Raw genomic sequence first — 26,087 nt, 5'->3', positions numbered from 1 at the left:
TTAGTTTATGTTGCATTTTGACTGGGGCTGTATTTGGAGTGCATACATAATGACTATTGTCCTGATATTTTCCTAATTATGTGAACTGACCAGGAAAAGGTCACAACATAGTCAGGAAAAACTCTGGCCCCTAATAGTGATGTTTGTCTCTGTCATAACAGATCATGACGCCAGGGTGACTAGTGCCTGTAGTTGTCCTAGTCAGGTTATGCGGTTAGTACGATAACTACCTCAATACAGATGTAGGACCTTAATTTGAGCCGATTTGCTACAGCAGGAAAACAATCCTGGAGCAAGAGGAAATATAAATTATTATGTGGATTATAACTAATGGACATTTTTGTAGAGGTTTATACATTTTTCATGAGGGCAAATCAAGTCAGACATTTTTAAGCGGAAATTACAAACTTAAGAAGCCTTTTTAAGCTGAAATATACTACAAGTAAAAATGTCCTGCTGTGCAGGAAAATTCTCAGAATAAAAAGAGTGATCAAATTAAGATCCTGTGTGCCACCCATATTTCCTTTACAAAGGACAATGATGGACTAGCAGTTGGTTCATTGGTCTTGGGATTTTCCGCTGTGTATAATGGACATACACCCTTTTGGATTTCATAACCCTCTGTGATTCGTTGACTTGGTTATCATCACAATGAGGATCCTTCCCTAAGGCGCTCGCTCAGCTCAGTACGTGGGCAGAGGAAAGTAGCATGACAGCAGAGTCATGAGAAAAGATTGCCATTTTGAGAAGTAGAGAGAATGTAGAGACCAGATAAAGAGAAGGAATGCAGATAAATGAAAGGAGGATGAAGGAGAAGGATGGAGGAGACAAGATACATTACTAAGTAAAGGGAAAGACGGGATCATGTGAAAACGTGAAGAGTGAGGAGAGAAAAGAGAGAGCGATGAGAGGCTGGAGAGAGGAGAGGATAAATGCACTTTTGAATTATGTAAAATAGCTGCGTGGGAGAGAGGAGGAGTGTGTGTAGTGTGTATGCCTGAGTATTTGTGTGTCTGTGTGATTGCAGAACCAGGGACAGCGAGAGAAGGAGGGAAAGAAAGAGAGCGGATGAAAGAGAGAGGGAGAAGAGAGTGAGGGATAAAGAGAGAGACAGAATACGAGAGAGAGAGAGAGAGAGAGACAGAGAGAATAAGAGACAGGGAGAATATTTATAGCCTCAGATATGACTATGTTATCATTGATCTATCTCAAAAGAGGGTAGCAGAGAAAGGGATAGGGAGGGAAAGAAAGAAAGACTGAAATGAACTGGCCTCAGACACTTTCTCGCTTTCATTCCTGCTCCCTTCTTTCTATGATACGGCATACATTATTATTATTTGTATATATACAGTTGAAGTCAGAAGTTTACATACACCTTGGACAAATACATTTAAACTCAGTTTTCCACAATTCCTGACATTTAATCCTAGTAAAAATTCCCTGTCTTAGGTCAGTTAGGATCACCACTTTATTTTAAGAATGTGAAATGTCAGAATAATAGTAGAGAGAATGATTTTTTTCTGCTTTTATTTCTTTCACCACATTCCCAGTGGGTCAGAAGTTTACATACACTCAATTAGTATTTGGTAGCATTGCATTTAAATTGTTTAACTTGGATCAAATGTTTCGGGTAGCCTTCCATAAGCTTCCCACAATAAGTTGGGTGAATTTTGGCCCATTCCTCCTAACAGAGCTGGTGTAACTGAGTCAGGTTTGTAGGCCTTCTTGCTCGCACACACTTTTTCAGTTCTGCCCACAAATGGTCGATAGGATTGAGGTCAGGGCTTTCTGATGGCCACTCCAATACCTTGCCTTTGTTGTCCTTAAGCTATTTTGCCACAACTTTGGAAGTATGCTTGGGATCATTGTCCATTTGGAAGACCCATTTGCGACCAAGCTTTAACTTCCTGACTGATGTCTTGAGATGTTGCTTCAATATATCCACATAATTTTCCATCCTCATGAAGCCATCTATTTTGTGATGTGCACCAGTCCCTCCTGCAGCAAAGCACCCCACAACATGATGCTGCCACCCCCGTGCTTCACGGTTGGGATGGTGTTCTTTGGCTTGCAAGCGCTTCCCATTTTTCTTCCAAACATAACGATGGTCATTATGGCCAAACAGTTCTATTTTTATTTAATCAGACCAGAGGACATTTCTCTAAAAAGTATGATCTTTGTCCTCGTGTGCAGTTGCAAACCGTAGTCTGGCTTTTTTGTGGCGGTTTTGGAGCAGTGGCTTCTTCCTTGCTGAGCGGCCTTTCAGATTGTCGATATAGGACTCGTTTTACTGTGGATATAGATACTTTTGTACCTGTTTCCTCCAGCATCTTCACAAGGTCCTTTGCTGTTTTTCTAGGATTGATTTGCACTTTTCGCACCAAAGTACGTTCATCTCTAGGAGACAGAATGCGTCTCCTTCCTGAGCGGTATGACAGCTGCATGGTCCCATGGTGTTTATACTTGCGTACTATTGTTTGTACAGATGAACGAGGTACCTTCAGGCGTTTGGAAATTGCTCCCAAGGATGAACCAGACTTGTGGAGGTCTACAATTGGCTTGGCTGATTTCTTTTGATTTTCCTATGATGTTAAGCAAAGAGGCACTGAGGTTGAAGGTAGGCCTTGAAATACATCCACAGTTACACCTCCAATTGACTCAAATGATGTCAATTAGCCTATCAGAAGCTTCTAAAGGCATGACATCATTTTCTGGAATTTTCCAAGCTGTTTAAAGGCACAGTCAACTTAGTGTATGTAAACTTCTGACCCACTGGAATTGTGATACAGTGAATTATAAGCGAAATAATCTGTCTGTTAACAATTGTTGGAGAAAATGACTTGTGTCATACACACAGTAGATGTCCTAACCGACTTGCCAAAACTATAGTTTGTTAACAAGAAATTTGTGGAGTGGTTTAAAAACGAGTTTTAATGACTCCAACCTATGTGTATGTAAACTTCCGACTTCAACTGTATATATATACACATAAACATTCATACATATACACGTACACTACTGTTCAAAAGTTTGTGGTCACTTGGAAATGTCCTTGTTTTTGAAAGAAAAGCAAATGTTTTGTCCATTAAAATAACGTCAAATTGATCAGAAATTAATGTTGTAAGTGACTATTGAAATTAGAAACGGCTGATTTTTTATGGAATATCTACATACAGTGAGGGAAAAAGGTATTTGATCCCCTGCTGATTTTGTACGTTTGCCCACTGACAAAGAAATGACCAGTCTATAATTTTAATGGTAGGTTTATTTGAACAGTGAGAGACAGAATAACAACAAAAAAATCCAGAAAAACGCATGTCAAAAATGTTATAAATTGATTTGCATTTTAATGAGGGAAATACGTTTTTGACCCCCTCTCAATCAGAAAGATTTCTGGCTCCCAGGTGTCTTTTATACAGGTAACGAGCTGAGATTAGGAGCACACTCTTAAAGGGAGTGCTCCTAATCTCAATTTGTTACCTGTATAAAAGACACCTGTCCACAGAAGCAATCAATCAATCAGATTCCAAACTCTCCACCATGGCCAAGACCAAAGAGCTCTCCAAGGATGTCAGGGACAAGATTGTAGACCTACACAAGGCTGGAATGGGCTACAAGACCATCGCCAAGCAGCTTGGTGAGAAGGTGACAACAGTTGGTTGCGATTATTCGCAAATGGAAGAAACACAAAAGAACTGTCAATCTCCCTCGGCCTGGGGCTCCATGCGAGATCTCACCTCGTGGAGTTGCAATGGTCATGAGAACGGTGAGGAATCAGCACAGAACTACACGGGAGGATCTTGTCAATGATCTCAAGGCAGCTGGGACCATAGTCATCAAGAAAACAATTGGTAACACACTACGCCGTGAAGAACTGAAATCCTGCAGCGCCCACAAGGTCCCCCTGCTCAAGAAAGCATATATACATGCCCGCCTGAAGTTTTCCAGTGAACATCTGAATGATTCAGAGGACAACTGGGTGAAAGTGTTGTGGTCAGATGAGACCAAAATGGAGCTCTTTGGCATCAACTCAACTCACCATGTTTGGAGGAGGAGGAATGCTGCCTATGACCCCAAGAACACCATCCCCACCGTCAAACATGGAGGTGGAAACATTATGCTTTGGGGGTGTTTTTCTGCTAAGGGGACAGGACAACTTCACCGCATCAAAGGGACGATGGACGGGGCAATGTACCGTCAAGTCTTGGGTGAGAACCTCCTTCCCTCAGCCAGGGCATTGAAAATGGGTCGTGGATGGGTATTCCAGCATGACAATGACCCAAAACACACGGCCAAGGCAACAAAGGAGTGGCTCAAGAAGAAGCACATTAAGGACCTGGAGTGGCATAGCCAGTCTCCAGACCTTAATCCCATAGAAAATCTGTGGAGGGAGCTGAAGGTTAGAGTTGCCAAACGTCAGCCTCGAAACCTTAATGACTTGGAGAAGATCTGCAAAGAGGAGTGGGACAAAATCCCTCCTGAGATGTGTGCAAACCTGGTGGCCAACTACAAGAAACGTCTGACCTCTGTGATTGCCAACAAGGGTTTTGCCACCACTAAGTTAGTTTCCCTCATTAAAATGCAAATCCATTCATAATATTTTTGACATGCGTTTTTCTGGATTTTTTTGTTGTTATTCTGTCTCTCACTATTCAAATAAACCTACCATTAAAATTATAGACTGATCATTTCTTTGTCAGTGGGCAAACGTACAAAATCAGCAGGGGATCAAAGACTTTTTTCCCTCACTGTAGGCGTACAGAGGCCCATTATCAGCAACCATCATTCCTGTGTTCCAATGGTACGTTGTGTTTGCTAATCCTAGTTTATCATTTCAAAAGGCTAATTGATCATTAGAAAACCCTTCTGCAATTATGTTAGCACAGCTGAAAACTGCTGTTCTGATTAAAGAAGCAGTAAAACGGGCCTTCTTTAGACTAGTTGAGTATCTGGAGCATCAGCATTTGTGGGTTCGATTACAGTCTCAAAATGGCCAGAAACACAGAAATTTCTTCTGAAACTCATCAGTCTATTCTTGTTCTGAGAAATAAAGGATATTCCATGCGTGAAATTGCTAAGAAACTGAAGATCTCGTACAACGCTGTGTACTACTCCTTTCACAGAACAGCGTAAACTGGCTCTAACCAGAATAGAAAGAGGAGTGGGAGGCCCCGGTACACAACTGAGCAAGAGGACAAGTACATTAGAGTGTCTAGTTTGAGAAACAGACACCTCACAAGTCCTCAACTGGCAGCTTCATTAAATAGTACCCGCAACCCACCAGTCTCAACGTCAACAGTGAAGAGGCGACTCCGGGAACAGAGTTCCTCTGTCCAGTGTCTGTGTTCTTTTGCCCATCTTAATCTTTTCATTATATTGGCCAGTCTGAGATATTACTTTTCTTTGCAACTCTGCCTAGAAGGCCAGCATTCCGGAGTCGGGATAATGGGCCTCTGTACGCCTATGTAGATATTCCATTAAAAATCTGCCGTTTCCAGCTACAATAGTCATTTTCAACATTAACAATGTCCACACTGTATTTCTGATCAATTTGATGTTATTTTAATGGACATTTCAAAGTGACCCCAAACTTTTGAACAGTAGTGTATATATACATACATATACATACATATACACACTTTTGTTTAGAATATAGCTTTACTATTCCCCACAAACCCTACCAACCCTCCCCCAATTGGAGTAAACTAATAAACTGCATACATAGCTAACTTCTCCTTGCCTTTCACAGATCTTCTCCTGTGTCCAGCCACTGGTCTCCTCCCACTGGGCACACACTGGTTGAATCAATGTTGTTTCCACGTCATTTCAACTGAATTACGTTGAGCCAACGTGGAAAATACGTTGAATTGACTTCTGTGTCCAGTGGGTCCTGCCTTCCATCATGGATAGTACAGAATGTTAGAATGAGCTTGTGTGCTCCATCTTCTCTACTGTCCGGCCACTGGTCTCCTCTGCCATCCATGATGGATAGTACAGAGTGTATTCCCTTACTGCCCAATTCACTGCATTAGGGACTGACTCACGGACGGAAGTCAATAGGTGCTGTGTTTGTTAATGCTTCCACCTGCTACCCTCTCTTGCTCCCTGCCTCTTCTCTTCTCTCCCCCACCACACTCAGTGCAGATTGTTAACGTTTGCCTCGTCGAACGGCCAGGCAGAAAACCCATCCCTTTCAATTCACTCACCTCACCCCTCCTCACCCCTCCTCTTTCATCTTCCTTCCCATGCAGCTCTCTATCTACATCCCTCATTTTCCTGGTAGGAGGAGAAGAAGTAGGGGATGATGGAGATCAGGGTGAATGGGACATTATCATCACATTGCTTCTCTCACCCATAACCTCGTTCTCTTGCTCTCTCCCTTGCTTTTTTTGTACACACTCTACCTTCTGTTTTTTTCACCTTAATTGTCTGTTTCTCACACGTTTCCTCTCTCCCCTGACCGTATGTCTGTACTGTGTATCTTCTCTCTTTTGCTCCCCTCTCCCCGCTGACCACATGCCAAGTCCATGCCCTCTCTCGCTCCCCCTCTCTCTCACCTGTCTTTTGGATTCTCTCTCTCTTTCTTCTTCTTACCTGTCTTCTTCCCTCTCTCTCTCAGAGAACGCTCGCGCCCGGCGGAAGAGCATAGCCAACGTGAAGCAGCCAAGCATGGAGATCCCTCCCACTGCCCCCCCCCAACCCTTCCGACAATCCGTGAGTAACCCTCCCTCCTCCCGCCCTCGCTCGCTCCCCCCGTCCCTCTCTCTCTCCCTCCCTTTCCACTCCCCACCACACACCTGTCGCAGGGCCAGTGGAACCCCTCCCTTCCCCCTCGCCCTCTCACCCTCTCTCTCCCCCTCCCTCCCCCATGGCCACTCCTGCCCTCAGCAACGCTACAAGAAAGGGGTCGGTACTCCCCCTCTCCTTCGCTCGCTGCCCCTCTCCCCCTGCCTGTCTCTTAGTCTTCCCCTCTCCCACCCTTCTTCTAATTGGCCGGGGGACTGGAGGGTTGCCGCTTCCAGCCCAGTGACCAGACGCCATATTGCACCTCTGCCTCCGATCGAGGTACATGACTCAGATGTCTCTGTATGTGGTGAAGAAACCCCCTCTAAACTTCACGTTACGTCCTTTGCCAAATGCGATGGAGTTTTCTGTTCCCTATGCCAAATGTAACCCACCACTGTGATTCAGTTCTTCTGACTGTATGAGGCTTAAAAGTGTCAGACAGCCTGGCTAATCAAACCAGAATGACTTATCTAGTCCTACCAGTCGGTTACCTTGACGGTCAGCAAATTAGTCAAATCTTTAGTCACTTCTTTAAAACAGACTTCAGTGACACAAAGCTCACAAAAAGTGAATGGTTTGTCTCGATTCAGACAAATTCCTCCCGGAAGGTAGTGTTCAATGTAGATGTTAGACATGGAGAGAGGTTGAACTGAGGTGAAACAGCATTGTAAGACTGTCAAAAAAGCATTGTGAGGTTATTCAGATACAATAGCAGCATGTCTCTCCTTCCACTCTGAGAAAAGGCTGCATAGTAGTTGTATGGAACCTTATCCTGTATGTTGCGGAGAATGACATCATTCATTGATTTTCATTCTACTATTGAAGCCCTGTTCTCTCTGTCAGCACTTCGTATAAAAGACACAGTATCAACACACAGCCTGTTCGATAAGACCTGTGTTATATACTGACTAAATCAGCTGATCAAAATCAGGGGAATATGGTTGCATGGAAGCACAGGACAAAACTGCACTGCAATATGAAGCTCCTATTTTTACTGAGGTCCAGTGTATACTGTTGGATTGTGGGTATATTTATGGCACAACACCACCCACTGTTGGTTACCAGATGATACTACACTATCCTACCACTATTCTACTACTGCTGTACTGTGGATGTATGACTGATATAATATGTAATAAATGTTTCTGTTGCTCTCCCCCTTCAATCACCTGTCATTCACTAAATCACACATGTCCTCTTCTTCTTCCAATCCATTTTGGGCACGAAATATCCATCATTACTCACACTCACCCTATTCCCCCTCTCTACAACTCTGATCTATCTCCTTTCCTGCGTCCCCTCCCTCCCTCTCTCCATCTGTTTCACACCCTCTCATTCTTCACCTCCTCCTCCCTCTCTCCATGGCTGCCCTGTTCAGAGTTTCCTCAGTAGAAGGTTGAAGGGCTCCATCAAGAGGGCTAAGAGCCAGCCCAAACTGGACCGCACCAGCAGCTTCCGACACATGATCCTCCCCCGCTTCCGCAGTGCCGACCAGGACAGGTACGAGTCTCTATGTGTGTCTATGTGTGTGTCTGTGTGTGTTTCTGTGAGTGTGTGCGTGTGTTCCCTGCTCTCTGTGTGTGCGGAGCAGGTCAGGTAGGCATGTTGGGGGAAGAATGTTGGTAGAAAGTGCATGTTGGGGGATGGAGTTGTTTCCAGTGTGGCTTTGCTGTGTTGCATTTCAATTAGCCTTTTTAAGTGTTGTGTGTACACTCCTACCTGTGTGTCCACATGTATGTGGGACTCTTAAAGACTCTTAAAGGGACTCTTGTGTCTATTTTGGATACCTTTCAAGGACAATCTGGCATGTAGTGTGCTTTTAGTATTACTTCTAGCTATAGTGAAACCAGTAAGCCTTGACAGTAAGTGTTTGTTTCACAACCGCCCCTTTCGTTGCCGCTGCACTCCCATTTTACATACTACATTTTTTATGACTGCTTAATACATGGAGAATACCAATTCAAGATTTAATAAAAAGTCCTGACATCTCCATGGCAACCATCAGACAGCTGTATGGCCACAGAACGGACATACCTTAGATGAACCTGTGTGGGGGAAAAAAATGGATTTATACCTATACACTGGCTATATGATTTAATGATGCTAATAGGGGTAGTCTTCTCTGCAGGGATACATACTGAATAAATTGAAAACAACATAAATTGAAAACAACATATGGATTTTATGCAAATCTGTCAGCATGATAGTGCCAGTAGCTAGCTAAATAAACAATGGTAAATCAGTGACATGCCATTGGTGTTATAGCTACTCCAAGTTGACCTGTGTAGAAGAGGTCATTTGGATCTTGAAAGGGCTTAAGTGCGGTCGAGGAGCTGTTCATTTCATAACTGATTCATTGAAGAGGTCCGGACGTATTTCATGGATGGTTAAGTCTGAGGATACACAGAAAGACAGGTCAAGCAGCTTCTGAAGTTCGTCATGTTTCGCCAGGGATGCGGTCTTCAAAGCATCAATGACTGATTTCCTTTTCAAAGGCCTTAGTTCAAACAGTTGACTTTTGGTAGTCTCCTGGCTTACTTAAAAAAAAAAATATTGAACTAGGCAAGTCAGTTAAGAACAAATTCTTATTTACAATGACAGCCTAGGAACAGTGGGTTAACTGCCTTGTTCAGGGGCAGAAAGACAGATTTTTACCTTGCGCTCTAACCACTAGGTTACCTGCTGCTTACTGTAGGTAAGGGAGATGTGTGGGTTGTTTTGGTCATTTTCTGGTATTTAGTCCCTTCCTTGTTTGTGAGAATGAACTACTCTAATAGATACCTTAGGGTGACTTTCTACATATTCTGTGTTGTTACGTTGGATAAGTTGCTTGGGGTGTAGTTGATGTGGCAGTTTTACTTCACTTTTTAGAATACTTTTTGTTGTTTTTGAAACACCTGCCTGCATCTTTGGTACAAAGAATGTTGGTAGAAAGTGCACGTTGGGGGATGGAGTTGTTTCCAGTGTGGCTTAGCTGTGTTGCATTGCAATTTGCATTCATTCATTTGCTGTCCTCTTGTGTCTCCTCTTCTACCATATCTATCTCTTTTAGTCTCTCTCTCTGTTTTCTCATCTGCCCTGTCACTCCCTTCTTCTCTAAAGTACCCACAGTTTACATAACAACTTGATTTCCTCTGAGAGGTTCTCTCTCCCACCGTCTTCCCCCTCTCCTTCTCTCTCCCTCTGTCTCTCTCACCCTCTCGCCCTCCCTTTCTCGACCTCCCCCACTGTCCTTTATTTCTCTCATTCTGACTCATTTCTTTGGAGTCTATTTTTATCTCTCTCTCTCTCTCTCTCTCTCTCTCTCTCTCTCTCTCTCTCTCCCACTCCACTGTAAGTATTCAACGTTCTGATACACATGATGAGTGAATGTCCACAAAAACAGTGGCACAGGGAGAACGCGAGAGAGCTGGATGCATCAGGGACATCATAGTAGGGAGACTGTTATTTCTTTTCTATGCTTTTTCTTCATTGTGGTCTCTGTCATTCCCTTTTCTGGCACTCCATATCTGTCTTCTCTTCAGTTCAGTGGCATTGTAGCATAATTGGTATGTGTGTGTCTATGTGTGTGCATGTATAAGTCAGTGTGGGCGGGCATGGCGGGAAAGGTCGTCAAGCGTCACGGACAATTCTATTCAGGTGTTGCTCTGTGCCTTATGCATGTCCATCTGTAAATAGCCCGCCCAATCTACCTACCTCATCCCCATACTGTTTTTATTTACTTTTCTGCTCTTTTGCACACCAGTATTTCTACTTGCACATCATCATCTGCTCATTTATCACTCCAGTGTTAATCTGCTGAATTGTAATTCTTCGCTACTATGGCCTATTTATTGCCTACCTCCTCATGCCTTTGGCACACACTATATAGACTTTCTTTTTTTCTACTGTGTCATTGACTTGTTTATTGTGTTACTGGCTTGTTTATTGTTTATTCCATGTGTAACTCTGTGTTGTTGTCTGTGTCACACTGCTTTGCTTTATCTTGGCCAGGTCGCAGTTGTAAATGAGAACTTGTTCTCAACTAGCCTACCTGGTTAAATGAAGGTGAATTTTTTTTTTTTTTTTTTAAATGTGTGGCTGTCAATAAAAACGTAGCTTTGCTGTCCAAGAAATATAATGATAACACTATTGTCATTATGCTCAGATCTAATCTAATCCAGTGAAACTCTAATTGATTGGTAATGTGTTGACTTCTTCAGATGACAATTAGACCCATTGTGAGACTAGCATCGCATTGTTTTTTAATGTGACCTCTTTTCAAGCTCACAGAACACAGACTTTGTGAGGATAGACGGATTCCTTTGGCATGAAAAGCAGAATGGTTGCGTGCTGTTTCTCAACTTTTCGGAATTAGATATGCTCGAGTGTATCTCACAAAAACTCCACCGGGCTTGCCGTTGTGAAAGATCTCTGGCTCTCTGTGCCCTCAATGACTGATTGTATTCCACTCCCCTTGTCACAGTTAGATTTGTTAGTGAGATTGCAGGGAGCTATAAACAGAGGGTTATCCCTTTAGTTGAAGAAGTGTATGCCGACATTCAAATGAAAAATATTGACAGTGGTGGCATTTGTTTGGCCACATGGTGCCAGTTGCCTTGTTGACGTCATCACCCCCTAATCAAATCAAATCAAATTGTATTTGTCACATGCGCCGAATACAACAGGTAGACCTTACAGTGAAATACTTACTTACAAGCCCTTAACCAACAATGAAGTTTTAAGAAAAACAAATAATTAAGGAGCAGCAGTAAATAACAATAGCGTGGCTATATAGAGGGGGTACTGGGGGGGGGGGTGCAAATAGTCTGGGTAGCCATTTGATTAGCTGTTCAGGAGCCTCATGGCTTGGGGGTAGAAGCTGTTTAGAAGCCTCTTGTTCCTAGACTTGGTGCTCCGGTACCACTTGCCATGCGGTAGCAGAGAGAACAGTCTATGACTAGGGTAGCTGGAGTCTTTGACAATTTTAAGGCCTTCCTCTGTCACCGCCTGGTATAGAGGTTCTGGATGGCAGGAAGCTTGGCCCCGGGGATGTACTGAGCCGTACGCACTACCCTCTGTAGTGCCTAATCAAATCAAATCGTATTTGTCACATGCTATGTAAACAACAGGTATAGACTAATAGTGAAATTCTTACTTACTGGCACTTCCCAACAATGCAGAGAAAAAAATGGAATAATAATAACACGAGGAATAAATACACCATAAGTAACGATAACTTGGCTATATACACGCAGTACCAGCACTGAGTGGATGTGCAGGGGTAACAGGTAATTGAGGTAGATATGTACAGGATAAAGGTAGGGATAAAGTGACTAGGCAACAGGATATATAATAAACAGTAACAGTAGCATATGTGATGAGTCAAAAGAGATGCAAAAAAAGGATCAATGCAAATAGTTAAATAGTTAACCAATAGCTACATGGACTAGCTATTTAGCAGCCTTATGGTTTGGGGGTAGAAGCTGTTCAGGGTCCTGTTGGTTCCAGACTTGATGCATCGGTACCGCTTGCTGTGCGAAAGCAGAGAGAACAGTCTATGACTTGGGTGGCTGGAGTCTTTGACAATTTTTAGGGCCTTCCTCTGATAGGGAGCTCGGCCCCAGTGATGTACTGGGCCGTACGCACTGCCCTCTGTAGCGCCTTGCGGTTTCCATACCAAGTGGTGATGCAGCCAGTCAAGATGCTCTCAATGGCGCAGCTGTAGAACTTCTTGAGGATCTGAGGGTTCATGCCGAATCTTTTCAGCCTCCTGAGGGGGAAGAAGCGTTGTCTTGCCCTCTTCATGACTGTGTTGGTGTGTGTAGACCATGATAATTCCTTAGTGATGTGGACACCGAGGAACTTGAAGCTATCGACCTGCTCCACTACAGCACCTTCGATGTAGATGGATGCGTGCTCGGCCCTCTGTTTCCTGTAGTCCACGATGATAGAATAGTCTCGAATGGACCTAATCCAGTTTATTTATCCACTCTCTGACGTAGTCTCATCAGGTATCCTGTACACCAGCCTCTATAGCGGGCGTCTCCTCCTTCTTCGGGTGTCAGGGATTTGGGACAGGCACGGGAAAATCAATATCTTTATTCTCCGACTCATTGAAGTAGAAGTCCTCGTCCAAATCGAAGTTGGTGACAGCTGTTCTGATGTCCAGAAGCTCTTTTCAGTCATAGGAAATGATAGAGGAAACATTATGTAGAAAAAAAAACACAGTTCAGAATGCTTTGTACCATAATGTATGGGACTCACTCTGCTCCTCTCACTGTGTCTCTGCTCCCCACCCAGAACGCGCCTGATGCAGAGCTTCAAAGAGTCCCACTCCCATGAGTCCTTGCTGTCTCCCAGCAGCGCAGCCGAGGCGCTGGACCTCACCCTGGACGAGGACGCCATCATCAAGCCCGTCCACTCCAGCATCCTGGGACAGGAGTACTGTTTTGAGGTGAGGCTGACACGACACACACACAATGAACCCAGATAGCGCTACTAATTAAACCTGGGTTCAAATACTACAAGAAGAGAACGTTCAAATCCCACCCATCTGCCACTCCAGGCAGGCTAAAGCAAACACTCAAAGTATTTGAAAGATTTTAAATAGCATTTGAACCCAGGTCTGCCTACTATTGCTACTAATGCTACTAATGTTGGGTAGAAGTCTCTCGATTGGCATCAACATAAGGACTTATTGAATAAGGCTGTGATTTTTAAAATCTTGGTATCTGTGGAAAAGATATCAAAGAGAAAGCCAACAAGCGGCTCGAAATGAGCTCATGTCCCAAGTTGATTTGTCACAGAAATTTGTTGTGAAAATGGCTTTCACTGCATGGCTCACTTTCCCATAGCCAACGTGTACATGACACAAGTCTCTGTGATTAAAGGACGTTGTTATGCCACTTGTCATCTTCTCCCAAGTTGCTAATGGTTGTGGCTGTTGATGTTACCGTTGGTAACCTCAGGTGACTACGGCTTCGGGAACCAAGTGCTTTGCATGTCGCTCGGGTGCAGAGAGAGACAAATGGATCGAGAATCTTCAGAGAGCTGTCAAACCCAACAAGGTGGGGAAACAAGGACGAGAAATTAAGTTACTTCTCGTTCTGTCAGTGCTTCTCTCCTTCTCCACTGTCTTCAATATGTCTGTTTCAATATGAGCATTTCCTCATTTTGTTTACTGTAACCTCCATGTGCTCTCTGTTTGTCTATGTCTGTAATGTATAGTCATCAAATACAGTACATATTAAAACATAGCACTTCTACACTATCAGAGTTAAATAAATAACTAAAAAGACGCAAACTCAGCACTTTAGATGCGTTTGATTAAAACAGATCTTCTAATTTCAGCTACGCTTGATCTCCTAGGTCTGCGTAATAGGCCCCTTCCTGTCCCGTCCCCCCCTCTCTCTTATCAAAAGAGACATTACGCGAGACAGATAAAACTGCTCTTGATGGCAGCAAGGGAGCTGCAGTTATTAAGGTAAACGGAGAGGAAACATCAGCCCAAGTGGATTGACTCATCCAGATGCTGTGACTGCAGGGTTCCTGGCTGAATCATGGGGCTCCAAGGACTCGACACGAGGGCTCCGAAATATCCTCTGCACCCTCATGAATCTCCAACCAGATACATGATGGGAGAGATAAGACGCGGTGTGATATCGATAGAGACCAGGATGTTCAATAGGTTTCGCAACCGTCGCTGGGCAGACAGACGCTCTTGATTCTTCTTCTTATTGAAATTCATGATGAACGGTTGAAAGGGTTGCATCGGCGGACGTCCACATTTATTGTCAGGCGGCATACCAATGGAGTACTTAAGAAATAACAACTTTGGAAAATTGCTGATATACTTAGCAATCTAAATTCGGTATTAAGAGCTGATCTGAGCCAGGGCTGAGCAATCCAGTGGCATTTCAGACTAGTTGAAATGACTCACCCCTGAAAAAAAACATCACTCTGTGCAATCTGCACAGCATGCTCTCCTCCCATGGGGGATTTCAGACATAGTTGGCTCTTTGTAATCATGTTCAGAAAATGCAGCTCTCTGCTGCAACATTACCAATCACACATCCACTTTCTGTCTCTCATGCCTCCAGTACATATGTATTATCTAATTTATCTCCATCTGTATGTGTGCATATTGTTCTTAGACTGTTCTTAACTAGTGGTGGAAAAAGTACTGAATTGTCAAACTTGAGTAAAAGTAAAGATACCTTAATAGAAAATAACTCAAGTAAAAGTGAAAGTCACCCAGTAAAATACGACTTGAGAAAGTCTAAAAGTACACTGCTCAAAAAAATAAAGGGAACACTTAAACAACACAAAGTAACTCCAAGTCAATCACACTTCTGTGAAATCAAACTGTCCACTTAGGAAGCAACACTGATTGACAATACATTTCACATGCTGTTGTGCAAATGGAATAGACAACAGGTGGAAATTATAGGCAATTAGCAAGACACCCCCAATAAAGGAGTGGTTCTGCAGGTGGGGACCACAGACCACTTCTCAGTTCCTATGCTTCCTGGCTGATGTTTTGGTCACTTTTGAATGCTGGCGGTGCTTTCACTCTAGTGGTAGCATGAGACGGAGTCTACAACCCACACAAGTGGCTCAGGTAGTGCAGCTCATCCAGGATGGCACATCAATGCGAGCTGTGGCAAGAAGGTTTGCTGTGTCTGTCAGCGTAGTGTCCAGAGCATGGAGGCGCTACCAGGAGACAGGCCAGTACATCAGGAGACGTGGAGGAGGCCATAGGAGGGCAACAACCCAGCAGCAGGACCGCTACCTCCGCCTTTGTGCAAGGAGGAGCAGGAGAAGCACTGCCAGAGCCCTGCAAAATGACCTCCAGCAGGCCACAAATGTGCATGTGTCTGCTCAAACGGTCAGAAACAGGCTCCATGAGGGTGGTATGAGGGCCCGACGTCCACAGGTGGGGGTTGTGCTTACAGCCCAAAACCGTGCAGGACGTTTGGCATTTGCCAGAGAACACCAAGATTGGCAAATTCACCACTGGCGCCATGTGCTCTTCACAGATGAAAGCAGGTTCACACTGAGCACGTGACAGACGTGACAGAGTCTGGAGACGCCGTGGAGAACATTCTGCTGCCTGCAACATCCTCCAGCATGACCGGTTTGGCAGTGGGTCAGTCATGGTGTGGGGTGGCATTTCTTTGGGGGGCCGCACAGCCCTCCATGTGCTCGCCAGAGGTAGCCTGACTGCCATAAGGTACCGAGATGAGATCCTCAGACCCCTTGTGAGACCATATGCTGGTGCGGTTGGCCCTGGGTTGTCTCCTAATGCAAGACAATGCTAGACCTCATGTGTCTGGAGTGTGTCAGCAGTTCCTGCAAGAGGAAGGCATTGATGCTATGGACTGGCCCGCCCGTTCCCCAGACCTGAATCCAATTGAGCACATCTGGGACATCATGTCTCGCTCCATCCACCAACGTCACGTTGCACCACAGACTGTCCAGGAGTTGGCGGATGCTTTAGTCCAGGTCTGGGAGGAGATCCCTCAGGAGACCATCCGCCACCTCATCAGGAGCATGCCCAGGCGTTGTAGGGAGGTCATACAGGCGCGTGGAGGCCACACACACACTACTGAGCCTCATTTTGACTTGTTTTAAGGACATTACATCAACGTTGGATCAGCCTGTAGTGTGGTTTTCCACTTTAATTTTGAGTGTGACTCCAAATCCAGACCTCCATGGGTTGATAAATTGGATTTCCATTGATCATTTTTGTGTGATTTTGTTGTCAGCACATTCAACTATGTAAAGAAAAAAGTATTTAATAAGATTATTTCTTTCATTCAGATCTAGGATGTGTTGTTTAAGTGTTCCCTTTATTTTTGGAGCAGTATATTTAGTTTTAAATATAATTATGTTTCAAAAGTAAATTAAATTGCTAAAATATACTTAAGTATCAAAAGTAAAAGTATAAATCATTTCAAATTCCTTATATTAAGAAATCCAGATGGCACAATTGTGTTTTTTACATTTTTATTGACGAATAGCCAGGGGCACACTCCAACACTCAGACATAATTTACAAACGAAGCGTTTGTGTTTAGTGAGTCCGCCAGATCAGAAGCAGTAGGGATGACCAGGGCTGTTCTCTTGATAAGTGTGTGAATTGGACCATTTTCCTGTCAAAATGTAACGAGTACTTTTGGGTGTCAGGGAAAATGTATGGAGTAAAAAGTACATTATTTTCTTTTGGAATGTAAAGTAAAAGTTGTAAAAAATATGAATAGTAAAGTACAGATACCCCAAAAAACGACTTAAGTTGTACTTTAAAGTGTTTTTACTGAAGTACTTTACACCACTGTTCTTAACCTACTCAACCCTCCCTTTCTCTTTGGCTTTCTTTTTCTCTTTGGTCTTTTTCCCTTTGGTTTTCGTTCCTCCCTGTTCTGCTTTGTCCTTTTGCCACCCTCTCTTTGCCCCTCTTCAGGACAACAGTCGGAGGGTGGACAACGTGCTGAAACTCTGGATCATCGAGGCACGGGAGCTTCCCACCAAGAAGCGCTACTACTGCGAACTTTGTCTGGACGACATGCTTTACGCACGCACCACCAGCAAGCCCCGGACTGACACCGTGTTCTGGGGCGAGCACTTTGAGTTCAACAACTTGCCAGCTGTCCGCAACCTACGCCTTCATCTCTACAAGGAGACTGACAAGAAGAGACGCAAGGTGAAGGGACAACTCTCTCACCAGTGTGCAAAACAGTATGAAACTGGTTAAAATGACATTTTTGCAGACTGGTTAAACCAGCTTGCCCAATGATTAAGATGGATGAATATACTTTAGTTTCATTACTATCTTATTTTTCTCCTCTTTCTTAAAGGCCCCATAACTCTTGACCACAAAATCCCACATTTATTTCCCCTCTTCTATCAGGAAAAGAGCACATACCTGGGACTGGTCAGTATCTCTATCTCCAGCATCACGGGCCGACAGTTTGTGGAGCAGTGGTACCCGGTCATCCAGCCTAGCATCCTGGCCAAGGGGCAAGCAGGGGGCAAGATCATCAATGCCTCCCTACGCCTCAAGTCCCGTTACCAGACCATGAGTATCCTGCCCATGGAGCTGTACAAGGAGTTTGCCGAGTATGTTACCAATAACTACCGGACTTTGTGTGCGGTGCTGGAGCCTCTACTGAGCGTGAAGAGTAAAGAAGAGGTGGCCTGTGCGCTGGTCCACATACTACAGAGCACGGGGAAAGCAAAAGTAAGTATTGGCATGAAACATTAAACAAGTTGTTACTTCAGTTGTACACGGTACAATGCAAGGTCATATTCCTGTATACACCTCACTGTATCCTGTGTATATGCCAGATAAATGCTGTTTTTGATTTGATGGCATAATATTGATGGAATATGACTGCCAAATAGGTCAATGTCATAACAGTGTCCTTTAAATACATAGGATGTGGTGTTGCGCTGTAACCAGTGTAACATGTGTCATGCTAATGTAACCATCCTATTACTTGATGGCCCATGGTCTACCAATATGCCATGCAGATGAGCCATTGTTTACTTTACTGACCACACTGGATATTCATTCAGTCCTTGAAGTTGGGCAGTTCACGGTAGGACTCAACGCCATGCTGTGTAAGCAATATGCTGAACAGGCAAACATAGCTTCCATTGGTCGATTACCAATAAAATGTATTATTCAATCACAAAACATTCCATAAAAATGTTTACCTCTCTTTTGGATTTTTCCACAATCACAACTTCTACAACCTCAGGTTCCCTCGAAATCAGACTGTCTCCACCAGAATCTTTCTGAGAATGTTTTGTTGTTGTTGTGTGATGTCACTGTACCGAATGTATAGCTAGATGATGCATTGTTTGGGGTGGTCCTAGGTTGAAAATGCTGTCAACCACCTAGCATTATCATCTACAAACCAAACACACTATCATGTCAACAATCTGCATATTTAGCTTTACGTAACTAGCTAACGTTAGCTAGTTGAAATAAAGGCATTGGGCATCTTGTGTGGTTTATGCAGTGTAGCTGCATGATGTAGCTAGTTATCGTTAGTTTCCAAATACAAAATATGTCAGCTAGCTAGCTAAGTAGCCATGTTAGCAAGCTTGAACATTGAACACACTAAGGTTAGCAGCTAATGTAGCTAAAAAAACGTAGGCTAAAAACGCAATCCAACACTTACCTACCTGTCCATGACAATGGTGGCCATTTCGGGCATCACTCTTCCACCTTTCAAAATTAATTCCAATGTTTATCCAGTTTCTTGATCAGTCTTTTTTTCTCTTCTTTTTCTCTTTTGGGGTCGAGTTGATTCAGATCCAAAAACCGAGAATGATGCTTGTTTCTGTCTACATTTTCTGAAAATGCTGGCCCTGCTACTAGGACAGTTTATCAGCAAATAAGTTAGCTAGCTTGTTGGCTTCGTCTGCTCTGTGTTTGTTTCTTGTGGCTGTAGCTTGCAAGTGACTTTCACTTCTTCTCCAGCTCTGGAGCATGGCAGCAGGGTCATTCGAGTAGGCAGGTTTTAGTGCAAAGACACACCTTGCCCAGAAGGCCAGCCCAAGGCGGCTCAGGGCTCAATCCCCTTGTTTTCGTTCAAAGTGAAAACACAACAGAAGAAGTGGGGCGGCATGGGGGCGCCCATAACCTGCGGATTCTATCTTTAAGGCACTATAAACTACAAAATTAACATTAGTTTGACTACTTCTTGGTTTTCTTACCAAACCATAAACCAAAAGAGATTGAAACAGAAGGAATATTAAACATAACAAATTACAATCTGACCTGAGGAAAGGCGTTATATCCTCAAAATTGAATTTGAGAGTACCCAATAGATTATAATTGAATGTTTTAAAAAGAAAGTCTATGCTATGTTGATGTTTGTTTTGTTTCTTCCCAGGATTTTCTTTCAGACATGGCGATGTGTGAGGTAGATAGATTCATAGACCGAGAACACCTTATCTTCAGAGAGAACACTCTGGCCACCAAAGCCATAGAAGAGTATCTCAAGCTGATTGGACATAAGTACCTCAAGGATGCAATAGGTGTGGCCTTCGAATGCTTCACATGAATCACTCAATACATGTTGTTGAACTGTTTTTGCTGTGATGTATTCATTATCTTTCTGTGTTTGCCTAATGGTCAGTGATATTGTGTTTCTTTCAGGGGAGTTCATAAGGGCGCTGTACGAATCAGAGGAGAATTGCGAGGTGGACCCCATGAGGACACCACCCTCTGTCCTTCCAGACCACCAAGCCAATCTCCGCATGTGCTGCGAACTGGCACTCTGCAAAATCGTCAACTCCCATTGGTCAGTAGTTGGCATATGAGTACTTACTGTTTTTTTCATTCAAGTAGGATTACTCCTGGGCTACAGCACCCAAATACTTATTTACAGAATTTTGATTGTTGAACACACCATATTTGCATTCAGTAGTTGGCGTACACTGCCTTACTAAAGCAGAATATCCTATCAAATGAGAATAACACGCTGTATATTTGTATCTCTCTACAGTGTGTTTCCTCGAGAGCTGAAGGAGGTGTTTGCCTCGTGGAGGGTGCGCTGTGCAGAGAGGGGGAGGGAGGACATCGCAGACCGCCTAATCAGCGGCTCCCTTTTCCTGCGCTTCCTGTGTCCGGCCGTCATGTCCCCCTCCCTGTTCAACCTGACCCAGGAGTACCCAGATGAGCAGACATCACGCACGCTCACCCTCATCTCCAAAGTGGTGCAGAACCTGGCCAACTTCTCCAAGTCAGTTCATTCATTCACAACAATTTATAATGTTATGCTTATGCTAAAACTTCTGTAATATTTTGAGTATTTTTCCGGGACACAGATTAAGCCTAGTCCTGGACTAAAAAGCATGCTCAATGTAGATTCTCCATTGAAATGTCTTATTAGTTATTAATCCAGGATTGGGCTAGTTCTGTGTCTGGGAAACCAGCCAATGGTGTGTAATCTGAGTATACAGCATTTTGACTCTTCTTCTTCTCTCTCTCCCTCAGGTTTGGTATGAAAGAGGAGTACATGTGCTTCATGAATGAGTTCTTAGAGATGGAGTGGGGCTCCATGCAACAGTTCCTTTATGAGATCTCCAACCTGGACAGTGTGAGCAACGCAGGGGGCTTCGAGGGCTACATCGACCTGGGCAGGGAGCTGTCCATACTGCACAGCCTCCTCTGGGAGGTCATGGCCCAGCTCAGCAAGGTAGGGAGGATCAGGGTAAATATTAACAATCTAACCTCTACAATATATGACCAATAAAAAAAAGTAAAAGTTACAGATAATCATTATTGAATAACACTACAATGGTTAAGTCCAATTAGGAATCAGGACAATAAAATAGCTATGTATGGTCTTGACAACTCAGTCATCTGAAAGTATGAGACAGTAGAATGAGTGGAATGATTAAGTGCACTTGCAATTTTCAAAGATAACATACTTAAAATGATCAACCACACTTTTTAACCATTTCAATGCTTTTCCTATTGTCATTGCTAACTTGTATTCATGTCAGTCTTCTAACCCTAACCCACAGGATGCCATTATCAAACTGGGTCCCTTGCCCCGCCTCTTGAATGACATCAGCATGGCCCTGCGTAACCCCCACCTGCAGAGGCAGCCCAGCCACCAGAACCAGACAGATAGAGTCCATGAGAGACAGACGGAGAGGCTGCTCTCACGACCCAGCTTCAACAGGGGAGTCTCCTCGGAGTTCCAGAATCTCATGATGAAGGATCTCAACAGGTAGTGCCCTGGCTTTATTTAATCCTATCGGCCTATTTCCTGGAAACAGGTTAAGTATAGTCCTGGACAAAAAAGCACTTTGAATGGAGAATTTCCATTGAACATACTTTTTAGTCTATGATTAGGTTTAATCCGTGTTGGGGAAACCAGCCCTAGGGGGATGGTTGGTTGGTGCATTTGTTAAAGTTTTACCTTTCCTGCCATAATGCTGTAGTTGGGTTGTGCCTTTTGTGCCAAACTTGTAATACACCTATAACCTTGTCATCGTCTTCTCCAATCTGTTGCCATGTGTTGTTGCCTTTCTTAAGCTCCATAGATATCACTCGCTTGCCTTCCCCTACATCTGGTGTGTCCGGTGGGGGGGTCATGCCGTCTCGTGCTCATCCTCAGCTGAGTTTCCAAGAGCGTGATCACCCACATCGAGCCTCCAAAGATGTTTTCTATGTAACACGCCCTCCATTGGCCCGATCCAGCCCTGCCTACTGCACCAGTAGCTCCGATATCACCGAGCCAGACCACAAGGTTAGTTGAATTCTAGAGTTTTGATAGCATTAAGATCTGTTAGGAGCCATGTTCTACAGGAAACTATGTAAACTGCACATCTCCTTTCCATGTGGTAGCCAAGTCTGGCAGACGACTGCAGGATAGTATGGCAGCTGTGCGCTCATAGGAAAATGATGCATGTACCTTAGTGGTAAGTCATGGGACATGCAATTCAGGCATACAACCACCCCTCTTAATAGATAAAACACTTAATCAACTTATTGGCACTTTAGAATTGGGCACAGAAGGGTGTTAGCTCTATCAATCTCGTCTAGGTGCTCAGTGTCAATAAAGTGTATATCTATGATGGACCTCCAGGACTCCACAATGAACAGCGTGTCTAACCTGCAGTCGGTGGCCATGCTCAACTCCTCCCAGGCCTCCATCACCGGCATGGGCAGCTTCGGAGGGCTCAGCAGCCAGGGTGGAGGAGGCCTGGGCTCGGGCCTGAGTGGCCAGCTCCGGGCCGGGGGCCGCCTCTCGGCCGGCTCTGGGGGATCCAGCATGTCAGGGGGCCTCCGGCTGAGCCAGTTGAGCCAGATGGGCACCACCACCGACTCGCTGTCCCAGCAGCAGCAGCAGCAGGCCGCCGCCCTGAGATACCCGCTCTCCTTCCAGAACCCCCTGTTTCACCTGGCCACCGGCACTGCAGATGGACCCCACCTTCACCACCAGCACAGCAGGGCCCATCTCCCGCCGCCCCTGCTCCTGGCCCCGGAGCCTGACCCCGGTGGCTCGCACCAGGCCTACATCCCCCAGTTCGCCCACGGGGGGTTCTCCCGCAGCGAGGACCTGTCCACCCTGAGGACCGGGGCAGGGCACCTGGGGCAGCCAGCCATTATCCACTCACACAGCTATAGTGACGACTACAGCAGGGCTGATTTCGCACGGCGGCAACTGTCCATGCACGGGCAGGTATGATTTAACTTAAGGTCAAGAATGTGTTTACAATCATGTTCTACTTTTGTGCAAATTAGCCTTTTTGTCTCACCTACTTTATAATAATTTAAGTCAATATTTGTTTGTAGCCTACATAAATAGGATTAGCATAATGTAAACATCTGAAACAGGTTTAAGACCAGGATAACTTGGAGTTCTCTAATTGTCCTTGTTAGGATAATCTTCAACAGCAACAGCAGATGGGCATGGCCTCTCAGACTGGTACCTCCCACTCCTCCCTGGCCACACCCCCCTCCACAGTCCAGCCTGTGCGCCAGAGCTCCATCGCCCCGCCTCCCGCTCAACGTGTCAAATCACAGACCTCCCATCAGCTGTCCGTCAGTGCGGCTGCTGCTCCCACACCATCCGCTAAGACGCGACCGCCCAGTGCCAACCTATCACCAGAGTCAGGCTACGGAGGTCGGCAACAGGCACCACGGCAACAACTGTCGGTCAAAGACAACACAGCCCCTGGACTGCCCCACCAGCAGAGCTCTGTCAGGGAGAGCCAGGGCCCCCAGGGGCCACAGGGAGGCACTACAACAACCATACAGCAATCACAGCAGCAACAACAGCAACCACAGCAACAGCACCTGCTCAAACCTTCCATTAGTAAACAGGTATGCAGGCTACTGTACTCTATTGTGTAATTTAATCTACCCTTAAATCTGACAACAAGCTCATAGCTGTCACTGTTATTTTCTCTCACTCTGAAAAGAGCATTATATAACAATTCCAACACACCTATCAAATACAGTTCAACCATGCTCTCTCTTTCACAGTTGTTTCTGACCAACCCCAGAGTCCCAGTGACCTGTATGAATAAATAGGGCCAAGGGTCACCCCCTCATGTGTGTAGTACACAGTAGCGGTGCGTGGGTAAAATCACTGGGGAAGCCAGAAAACAAAAGCCATATTACAACCTATGTATTGATTTAGAACCACGGAGAGTTATCGCAAGACGCAAAGAAAACACTTTTCCAGCACCATTTTTATTTTTTATTTAACCTTTATTTAACTAGGCAAGTCAGTTAAGAACAAATTCTTATTTACAAGGACTGTCTACCAAAAGGCAAAAGGCCTCCTGCGGGGACGGGGGCTGGGATAAAAAATATATATAAATATAGGACAAAACACACATCACAACAAGAGAGACAACACAAAACGACATAAAGAGACCTAAGACAACAACATAGCAATACAGCAACACATGACAACACAGCATGGCAGCAACACAACATGACAACATGGTAGCAACACAACATGGTAGAAGCACTAAACATGGTACAAACATTATTGGGCACAGACAACAGCAAAGGGCAAGAAGGTAGAGACAACAATACATCACGCAAAGCAGCCACAACTGTCAGTAAGAGTGTAAGATGAGTCTTTGAATGAAGAGATTGAGATGAAACATTCCAACTTCAACATTTCAACATCATCATATCACCTATGCTTAGTCTACTACAGTGACAACTAAAAGCAACCAAAAACTATTTAGTCCAATCAACGTAAGCTAAATATAATGTGGCTGTCCATGGTTCTGATTCGTGTGTGTGTGTGTGTGTGTGTGTGTGTGTGTGTGTGTGTGTGTGAGAGAGAGAGTTCGTGCAAGTCGAAAACACTTGTTAACTCACCCTACTTGTAGAGAAAGGCCAATGCCATCCTCTTTCATGTTGATGAAACAGTCACTCTGTCATATAGTACACTCTTATTTATTGTTGTCCTAGGCTACATGGCTAAAATGCTTGCTTGCTAGCCTAAATTCCTTTCATGGGCAATGTTAGCTAGTTAACATTAGCCTTTTACATCTAGCTACATATTGAACTTCCATCCTCTCAGGCCAGAGGCACAATGAAGGAATTAATGGTTGGATCAGAATCACTGTTATAATCATTGGCCAGTATGGAGAATTAAGTAAAACCACAAGACCAAATCCCTATCTCCATCCATGGCTAAATAAGGAAAGAGCTAGCTAGCCACCGGAGGACAACATCACAATGAGATTCAACAATTCAAGTTGTTTCTCAATGACGTATGCTCTCAATGCGATTTGATAAGAGTGATGCCAAATCCAAACTGGCTTCCCTTGACACTTATTAATGATACGCCAGGACCATTCACAGTTGAGCTCACTCAGTTTAGCGCAACGCTGATTGGCTATTATTTTATACTTAATCAAGGAAGGCCAAATGCTTGCTGGCTTCCCTTGCATTCAATGCTACGTCCGGCAACAATGTCATACTCTTTTGGCCCAGACAGCATCAGATAGATGGCCGACACATACAGAGACAGAGGGGCAGTGTTTTGCTCGTTCGGATGCGTTCTCCAGTGAGATATATTCAGCCTCTTGCGAATTGAAGGAAAATGATGAAACACAGAGAGACAAAAAAAATATTTATCTGTGTTTTTTCTTGTTAAATTTTTGGTGACAGGCCTGGCTTCCCTTGGCACCCATGAATACACACCACTACAAGTACCTATTCTTCCTCTTCATATCTGCTTCTTGTATTTTTCCCCAGGGTTCCGGGCAGTCGCCCTCGACCCTTAACCCCCCGACCCCGGCCAATGAGAGAACAGTCGCCTGGGTTTCCAACATGCCTCACCTATCCGCTGACATTACTCTGGAGGCTAACCGCATCGACCGTGAAGAGTTCAAGCTGAAGGAGTACTCCAAAAGCATGGATGAGTCTCGCTTAGATAGGGTAGATACATCTCTCCCACCACAGCTTTTGCAATACAAAAGAATGATAGCCTAAATTTGACACTGGCAATGTGTGTGTGTGTGTGTGTGTGTGTGTGTGTGTGTGTGTGTGTGTGTGTGTGTGTGTGTGTGTGTGTGTGTGTATAAAAACAGTAGATAATTGTCTTAACAATATACTGTAGCTTTGGCAATGAAATCCCAATCTTCTAGGAAATCAACAGTAACAAAACAATCCCTCAAAGGAATGCAGAATTTCTCTCTTCTTTAGCAATTCAACGTAGCAGCATATTCAACAGCAAACTGTGAGACTAGAGAACCGTAACACTGATCTGAGTCATATCTCCTTCTTAATGCACAGTGCAGATGTCAGGGAAGTGCAAG

General features: G+C 44.3%; 1 protein-coding gene across 8 annotated transcripts in view; it reads left to right on the top strand.

Moving 5' to 3' along the window:
• LOC106581894 (ras/Rap GTPase-activating protein SynGAP) overlaps positions 1 to 26,087 on the top strand; it is a 110,783-nt gene that overhangs the window by 58,144 nt on the left and 26,552 nt on the right. For 3 of the 8 annotated variants that reach the window (XM_014164462.2, XM_014164397.2, XM_014164423.2), the window contains exons 4-18: positions 6,620 to 6,714; positions 8,165 to 8,286; positions 13,069 to 13,222; positions 13,737 to 13,835; positions 17,230 to 17,469; positions 17,677 to 18,006; positions 19,673 to 19,817; positions 19,939 to 20,083; positions 20,288 to 20,524; positions 20,779 to 20,980; positions 21,291 to 21,520; positions 21,829 to 22,042; positions 22,382 to 22,978; positions 23,179 to 23,622; positions 25,525 to 25,707. In XM_014164462.2, coding sequence (XP_014019937.1) covers positions 6,620 to 6,714; positions 8,165 to 8,286; positions 13,069 to 13,222; positions 13,737 to 13,835; positions 17,230 to 17,469; positions 17,677 to 18,006; positions 19,673 to 19,817; positions 19,939 to 20,083; positions 20,288 to 20,524; positions 20,779 to 20,980; positions 21,291 to 21,520; positions 21,829 to 22,042; positions 22,382 to 22,978; positions 23,179 to 23,622; positions 25,525 to 25,707 — 3,437 coding nt within the window. Of the gene's footprint in view, positions 1 to 6,619; positions 6,715 to 8,164; positions 8,287 to 13,068; positions 13,223 to 13,736; positions 13,836 to 17,229; positions 17,470 to 17,676; positions 18,007 to 19,672; positions 19,818 to 19,938; positions 20,084 to 20,287; positions 20,525 to 20,778; positions 20,996 to 21,290; positions 21,521 to 21,828; positions 22,043 to 22,381; positions 22,979 to 23,178; positions 23,623 to 25,524; positions 25,708 to 26,087 lie in introns of all 8 variants that reach the window. The other 5 variants (XM_045703172.1, XM_045703185.1, XM_045703177.1 and 2 more) reach the window with 5 other exon arrangements.

This window comes from Salmo salar, chromosome ssa02 (genome assembly GCF_905237065.1).
Source record: "Salmo salar chromosome ssa02, Ssal_v3.1, whole genome shotgun sequence".
In the NCBI taxonomy this organism is placed as follows: domain Eukaryota; kingdom Metazoa; phylum Chordata; class Actinopteri; order Salmoniformes; family Salmonidae; genus Salmo; species Salmo salar.
Note: the sequence above shows the minus strand (reverse complement) of the source record. Positions and strands in the feature narration are given on the sequence as shown.